Raw genomic sequence first — 8,406 nt, 5'->3', positions numbered from 1 at the left:
TAATGTGGACTTTTACTCCCCCGGATGGAGTTAAAGAGCCTCATGGCATGAGGAAGAAAATGAATCATTTGAAGGAAATTCATATTGAGAGTTGGAATGACGGTACAATAAATATTAGATTCCGAAACGATAGCATTGAAAAACAAAAGTGTAACAAAGCAATACTCTTTCAAAAGATTGAGAATCGACTACATTACAGAATTGGACAGAATTAAGACCAACCCTGTGCACGAGTTAACGTCTACATATTACTGCAGGGGTCTCCAACGTGGCGCCCTCCTCTGCGGACCTGTTCTGAAAATAGCTGATCAGTGCTGGGATTTTCTAATAAAATTAGTTGACAGAGTCTATTTTACCCTATTTTTTAATCATTAACGTGGTAATAACAGTAACATACAGTAGTGATAAGTTTTTTTTAGAAATTTAAATAAATAAGTATTGATGATTATTTTGAAGCATTTTATTAAAAGATAACAATGATAATCTATTCATGTATTAAAAAAATATATTTATTAATTAAAATACAACAATTCCAATTTAGTTTTTTTTTCAAAAGCAAAAGATACTTAGCTATCTGGCTACCTTTTTAGCATTGTAGCTAGCTATCTTATCTTTTAAGCTATTGAGCAAGCTATAGTTGGCTTTCTACAATTTTGGGCATTTTATCTAGAAACAATTTGAAAGTTGTGGCTAGTTATCAAAGCTAAATATTGGCCTCCTTTCTAGCTAGCTATTTAGCTTTCTTTCTTTTTTTTTTGAAGCTTTCTAGCTGGGTAATTAGTTGGCTTTTTACTCATTTATCTAACTATCTCCTTTTTAGTTGTTTACCTTTCTAGCTAACTATCAGGCTACTTTTTTTTTTAAGCTATTCAGCTAGCTTTTACATTTTAGCAAGCTGTGGCCGATTCTGAGGAAACATTGAGAAGGTTGGTAACGGAGTTTGGAAGATTATGTTTAAAGCTGGATTTGGATACATTGAGCTCGAGCTGTTTTGCAAGGAGGAATGGGCAAGAATATCAGTTTCTCGATGTGCAAAAAGACATACCCCAAGCGACTTGCAGCTGTAATCGCAGCAAAAGGTGGCGCTACAAAGTATTAACTCAATGGGGCTTAATCATTTTGCACACCCACTTTTTACTTTTTTATTTGTTAAAAAAAGTTTTAAAATATCCAATATAGTGAGTTCCACTTCATGACCGTGTCCCACTTATTGTTGATGCTTCACAAAATAATTACAGTTTTATATCTTTATGTTTGAAGTCTGAAATGTGGCAAAAGGTCAAAGTTTAAGGGGTCCAAATAATTTCACAAGCCACTTAAATCGCTTTTTTCTTTTAAGTTGGCATTTCTCTTCCTGACCTATTCTAAAAAAAATTTGCTATAGCAATAGATTACAACTTTTTTCCAGTAAAACTCAATAAAAAGGAAAAATCATAAGAGGAGGGTTGGGAAACTACTAGTTACAGAGTTAAAGTACTCTTTAATCTCAATATTTTGTTAGTTTTCTTTTGCAAAATTACAACTTCCCCTGGAAAACTTAGCCGTCTTACGTGTTGCCTGAGTCATTTCTTGTGTCCCGTTTCATCTGGAGGGACGAAAGCATGACCAACTTAGGTACCCAGGTGCCTAACTTGTTTGGGTGTTTGGGCATTTGGGTTGGCCACGGTCCAAAAATGTCTGTGTTTTTTGCTATTTTTTTTGCTGGCACGACATCAAAAATATACACGCTTGCTATATATACCATGAATTTTCTTTTCTCAAGTCGGATTTCACAATGAAAATATTCTGCAAACTGACCAACGCAGAAATGTTCTTGTTAAATAATTTATTTATTCTTAATCTTCAAACAAAACTGGGGAGACTATGCTTTAAGGCAGGGGTCGGGAACCTTTTTAACCCAAAGAGCCATAAGAGCAAAAATATTTGAAAGATTTTTGTGAAAGAGCCACACCATATACATCACGACAAAATTCATCAAAACTACCAAACCGACAAAATCCATCTCTTCAGCACATTTCATTTCTCTGTGCCTCATTTGATGATTGGATAAAATCTATGAAACAACAACAATGCTGCTGCCAAATTGGGGTATGTTGGTGTGACACCCTGACTTTAAACTGTAGTTGAGAATGTGCCCTGTATATGCTCAACTGAACCTTCAGCCAAGTTAGTATTTGGCTTCGCATGTACAGACGCTTCCCTACTTATGAACGAGAGGTTCTGCATGATTGTAAGTTAAATTTGTACGTAAGTTGCTTTAGTGCTAAATTTCTTATATTTAAGGTTTATAGAAGCATGTTTTAGGCTTGTATAAGTAACCTGTATTGTACTAAAAAAATAAACATTTCATAAAATAATACGCTCTCCATAGATAAATAAAGTTGAGTTTCACTTAATTTTGGAAGATGAGCTTCAAGAGTTAGGCCACTTCCTCCTCTGTGTAAGAAAGTTGCCGAAAAAAGGCGATCCAACAGATTTCTCAACCGCATCAAGCTTTCTTATTCCACTTTCACTTCAAAAGAAATAGCTTGCCTCTTCTTTAAACTTTACACCAACCATATTGAATGGATGCACGAGATACTAAACAATAAAAGTTTCAAAGTTCTTAGCGCGCTGGAGATACAGTATAGTATGTCCAAACACAAACTAGGAAGACGAAGCAGATTTCTTCTTGGGGGTGGATGCCGGGTGACCTCTCACAGCGCCACCGCTCGCCAGTAGAGGCGGAAAGAAGCACTACAGCACCTCTACTTGGAAGAAGGTGCACACAATACAAAATCTAACTTACAGCAATGTCCGGATATTTTTCGACATCCCGGAAAAAATGTTCCTATCCACCGTTTTTCGTAAGTAGGGGAGCGTCTGTACTAGAATCAAGATGCAACTACCTGGTTTGAGAATGCCACAGAGAAATATGCAACAGTCCAATTTGATCTCAGCGCTAAATGTACTCATGGAAAGAGCCATTAGGTTCCCGGCCCCCGCTATAAGACTATAGCAGACTATAAGACTTATAATAAAACGTGTACTAAATTGCAGAATGAAACAAACAACTATACATTGTATAAATTAAACATAATCATCTCAACACATTAGAATACTTTTGGGGCTCTTTTATTGCAAGGATATTCCTTTTTGTCCACCTCCCCTTGCATAATCCCGCTAAAGGAGTCTCCCGTGCAATACATTCATAGTTTCTAAAACAAAGTAAAAGCATTTAAATAATCTGTTCATCTGTCACCGCTTTCAGAGTCAATTTAAAAAGTCTTCGTACCTCTTTTTGTGTCCTGTGTCAATGAGTGTCAAAATATAGCGTCGGAAGGGTCCTGCCCTCATAGCAGAGATAGGAAGCCGTTTTCGGCAGAGTCCGTCTGTTCCGCTTTCGCCCCCCGCGAGCTCTTGGCAGGGTTTGGCGTGGTGGAGTATTTGGGAGGGTACTTGATGAAGAGGCGTTCCTCCTCCTTCTTTATCCAGCGGAGGAGCTTTGTGATGACCGTGATGGCACACGTCTTGGTCACAAGTGGACTGAAGCATGTGTACAGCTCAAACTTACTTGTCACCTGCATGAGACAACCCCAAAAAACACTCATAAAGTGGAGTAGAGTCTTGTATAGGAAGTCAGCATAGCTCAGGGAAGGGTGCTTTTCAATACTGGGATTGGGATTTTCTAGTGCAGAGGTTCGCCACGTGGTGCCCTCTTAGGACAGCTGAGGTGCCCGTGGACATGTTCTGAAAATAACTCTCACCATTGCTGGGTTATTGTGATATTCTAATAGAATATTTTTAGTGGTTGAATGAGTCTATTTTTTCTAATAACAATGTCTGAAACTCACAAAAAGTTGACGGATAGCAGGGCAAACAACTCTGAAAAGTTGCCTGCCCAGCCATGAGGTTGCCTGCCCCATTTTTCATAACTTGAAACACAATAAGACGACTAATCCAAAATAAACATTGTTGCTAAGTATTAGGGATTGATAATCAGAATATATAACAGAACAACACTTTAAAATTAAGTTATTATAAATCTACTTATAACATTCATTGCATGTATACATCGCTGTTTTCCAGCTGCCATCAGTATGTACCTGTATTTACTCATCTTCATTCATGCAACGTTTGCGTTGCGTCGTCTGACGTTTGATTTGATGTGAAAGAAAAAAAAAAAAGATTTTGCAAGTTGTACGCCCGACGTAAAAGATGCGGGCGTCCGGGCAGACGTGATTTCAGACACTGCTAATAACAGTAAAGGGTCTGTATGAGAGTATGAAATCAATCATTGAAATGCTTACATTTTAAAATTGTGTTTTCAAGGTTTAAAAAGTGACAATTTTGTGTGAAGTGTTTGTAAAGTAGTGAAATTGTTGCCATGTTTCACAATATTTTAGCTTAAAAATGATGCAGACACTTCTCTCTCGTGCCTCGGCTTGGGCATTGCCTTTCCTCCTATGATCGTGATTAACGGCAGCTGGCATTAAATTGTAAGGCATTGTCCAACAAATAGTTATCGCCCCCTACGGGTCATGCCTGAGAGGACAGGTGAATTCAAAATCCTAACAGGGCACTATGAAATGTGTAATAGTGCAGGGATAACGTATAAATTGTGGACATTTACTATGGGCCATGCAGGTAGTGTTTACCAATGGTAAATTGTAATGGGAAGAACTTCCTGCAACTAAAAATGTAAGCTACATGGTAAACCTATATGGAGAGAGATTTCTCTCAAAAATATTTACACATGTGTTGTCCAGATCCACAAATATATTTGCGATTTACTCAAAATCCAAAAATCACATGCCTTGATGAATGCACACATAGTATTAAAAATCACATATGTAAAACGCAGATATATTTGTGGATCTGCATAAGGCATGATTCAAACTGGATTTCTTCCTTTAATCATACTGGAAAAATTGGCTTTGAAACTCCTTATAAAGTGCTTGAAAATGGCCGTGAAAAATGTACAAACCCTGATGGTAACAAAAGACTAGTAAAATGATTATTTGTTATTTGAGGAAATACATATCAAACTTTGGTGTGACCAGATTTTATCAATAAAAACGTTTTTAGAGTTACAGATAACAGGTAGGTGGTGTATTATTTTTTAACAATACTGCAACTTTTTTTTTTTTCGGGAGGTGCTTGAAATGATTTATTTTTTAAGGCACCTAATTAAAACCAGTGTCTGAAATACCGTCTGCCCGGAGCGTGCATCTTTTACGTCGGGCGTACAACTTACACAACGTCTGTGCCCGGGTGGCCAATTTTTTTTTCTTTTCGTTTTTATATTTTTCAAATCAAACGTTTGCTTTATTCCGATGTCGCAATCTTTGTTCAGTTTGGAAATTACGAATTTCGGTTCGTTTGGCAATTTGCATACCGGCAGCCGATCAGAAGCCTGCATCGAATAACTTCGTACTTCCAGACTTTCCCTAGCGTTATAAGGTTATGCATTTGCATATCATTTTCCAAAGTAGACGCACAGAGAACACAAGAAACGTGGATGAGTGGTTAGCCCCAGAAGAAAGATTCAAAAGAAGCCAACAAAATTGATGACGCTACAAAACGTAAACGTACATTAAAAGCATAGTGGAAAGAGGAGTTCATGTGGCTTGTAGCAGACGACGCAATGCAAACATTCCATGAATGAAGATGAGTTAATACAGGTCCATACTGATGGCAGATGGAAAACAGCTATGTCATATACACAGGGATCAGAATGGAGATTTTCATTTTCAGCTGAAATAGCCAGCGTCCAGGAATAAATTTTTTTGCGATGAGCCGTCTTATTGTGTTTCCGGTAACTTTTTGTCATGAGTTTCAGACACTGTAAAAACAAACTGATCCATTTTTCTGTTCTATTTTAAGTAAAAATGAACAAAGTTAAGGTTTAGAATGTTATTTGTGCAAAACAATTTAAAAATTTGGGTCAAATCAACCTAAATAGTGGGTCAGTCAACTCTTGACCCAAATTTCATTTTTAACTATAACTCGAATAAAAACCCAGAACTTTTGGCGTTGTACGTACCCAAGCTAATAGAGTTTCCTTCTCTGCCACGTGGTAGATCAGTTTGAGCGGTCGAGAGCTGCTGTGGATGCGGCTGTGCATGTAACGATAAAGGTCCAGAAGCCTCAATTTCTCCTCCTCTGTGTGGTACGGCGCTTCCATTTCGGGGCTGGTAGGGGTCAAAATAAGTGATTCCCAAGAATCAAGAGAAGAAAAATAAACTTTCCAAACCTTTTTAAAAAGAGTTTCTGCACTATAAAGCGCACCGGATGATAAGGCGCAGACCCAAAAGGTAGTCTTTTGTCATATTTTTCATGCATAAGGCGCATGATTTTTACAGTAGGAGCTACTGTCCTTATTCATGTATAACTATTGGGCTATTTATACACTTACGGTATACTAGTGCAATGATTAATCAGTCGATAAGTATCGCTGATTGAAAAAAAACCTTTACAACGGGAATCTATCCTGAAGATGCCAACACTTAACCACAAGACCACCAGTGGGGCAAATGACATGACATGGCATTACAGCTCATATCATTACCACACTATTTTTTTTCCTCACTGTGCCAGAAATACTGATTTGCATAGTGCATTCAGAGACAATTATAAGTCTCTCTAATTTTTCACCTGTGCCTTAATAACCCCTCTGGTTATTATGTAAACGTACGTAATAGTCTTTAGTTTCTGTTTTTCACAATGTTAATTACGCACAGATGAAGACGTGGAGGAACTGTTTAACATACCAGAATGCACTGTGCAAATCAATGTTTCTGGAACCATGAGTAAAATAGTGTGATAATGAGATAAGATTGAATGCCTTTTCGAATGTCATCCGTACATCTGTTACACCCTCACCATCGCGACACAGGTTCGAATCTTGTTGCATACCATAAACTGTGATTAGGGCCAGTGATGATTATTGATCGATCGGTCATTGATCTTAGAAGTATACACCTTGATTCCTGGTGTAGTAGCGAACACCAATAAATATATAAGGCAAACTTTCAAATTTATGGCCAATTTGGGGCTTTAGGTGCGCCTTATAGCTTGCAAAATACGGTGGTCTTGCTGGTTCTTGTCTCCTCTGGACTGCCTTTACGACAGTTGGCTAAGACAGGCCCCGACGTCACAGACAACACCTAAATGAGAACAAGTGCCAAGAGGCATGAAAACAAAAAAAAGAAACAGACCTTGTGAACTGCGTGAGCTGGCGGTGGTTGTCGGGCACGTCGAACGGCTTGTACACAAAGTGCCTGAGGTCTGAGACGCCCACCTGGCTGACGCTGTATGGCCGAGCCTTGGCGATGAGGCCCAGCGAGCCCTGCGCCACCATAGCTTCCTCGATGCGACGCTTGCAATCGGCCACAGCGTAGAAAGCCTCCTTGTCGGTGGAGAGCAGCAGCAGGCAGACGGAGCACTCGGGAGGGTCAAGGTAGGAAATGTAAGCGTAGAAGTAACAGTCCGGGTTAAAGAGCGGTAGGCAGATTGGCGTCCAGATCTCGCCCGCCTGGAATGCAGAGGAGGCACCGATAAGGTTGAGCAGCAGATGGACGTCGGCGGGTTCCAGGCGGGCGTCCTCGATGACCGCTCTCTCCTGCACCACAGTTAGCAACTGATTCTTGGCGATGAGGAATGAGAAGACCAGATTGGGGGTGATGGCCTTCTGCAAAATCTGACTGAGAGAGTCCCTAACTGAAGAGGCCAGCGACAGGCAGTGCACAGCCTTCAGAAAGAAACTAGGGTCCGAGTCAATCAGGTCCAGGAGGCCATCCAAGATCTTCTCCGAGCCAGCCAGCAGCCTCCGCAAGTCGTAGTTCTTCTTGTGTTCGAAGATGCGAGAGATGCTAGCCTGTGTCAACATGCTAATAATCATGTAGTAGACGTAAAGGAGCTCGCTGCGAAGCTGATGCTCTGACTGCCGACTCCTGGACACGCACACCAGAACCAAGGGGCCTTTTTGGAGGAAGACCACGGTGTGCTCATCTAATGGAAGCGCAGAGAAACACACAAGTGGTTCAACAATTCATAGTCATTGCTGTCATGCACTTTCAGGACAAATTTCAACACATTACCTATTGTTTTCTTTTATTGGTGTTCAATATGTTTTGTATACTGAATGTAAATGTAAATGGTCTGCATTTATACAGCGCTTTACAAGTCAATGAAGACCTCCCAAAGCACTTTACAACGTGCTACACACTTTTCCCTTTTACACACTAACTAACAGACAGCAGCGTCAGCCATGCAAGGCAATTACCTGCTATCAGGGCATTAGGGATTCAGTGTCTGTTACCCAATGCTAAATTTATTGCACCCTGGTCACCCTGAAAGGGGGATAAGCTCTTGTGTGGCCCCTTCTCAAGGTTATTTTTTTTTTTACTCCTGCTGAGGTTTTGA

General features: G+C 39.7%; 1 protein-coding gene across 3 annotated transcripts in view; it reads right to left on the bottom strand.

The window, feature by feature from the left end:
• Positions 1-8,406, bottom strand: part of mon1bb (MON1 secretory trafficking family member Bb) — a 37,257-nt gene that overhangs the window by 21,132 nt on the left and 7,719 nt on the right. For 2 of the 3 annotated variants that reach the window (XR_015850709.1, XR_015850710.1), the window contains exons 4-6: positions 7,200-7,992; positions 6,026-6,173; positions 3,275-3,560 (exon numbers count right to left, since the gene is read on the bottom strand). Coding sequence is in view for 1 of the 3 variants with exons in the window: in XM_088338035.1 (XP_088194161.1) it covers positions 3,333-3,560; positions 6,026-6,173; positions 7,200-7,992 (1,169 nt within the window). In the remaining 2 variants the exon portion in view is untranslated. Of the gene's footprint in view, positions 1-1,808; positions 3,561-6,025; positions 6,174-7,199; positions 7,993-8,406 lie in introns of those variants that run through there. The other variant, XM_088338035.1, reaches the window with a different exon arrangement.

The sequence above is a fragment of the Urocampus carinirostris genome, chromosome 6 (genome assembly GCF_059441175.1).
Source record: "Urocampus carinirostris isolate Australia breed hairy pipefish chromosome 6, RoL_Ucar_1.0, whole genome shotgun sequence".
NCBI lineage: Eukaryota > Metazoa > Chordata > Actinopteri > Syngnathiformes > Syngnathidae > Urocampus > Urocampus carinirostris.
This window is presented reverse-complemented; position numbering and strand designations above follow the sequence as displayed.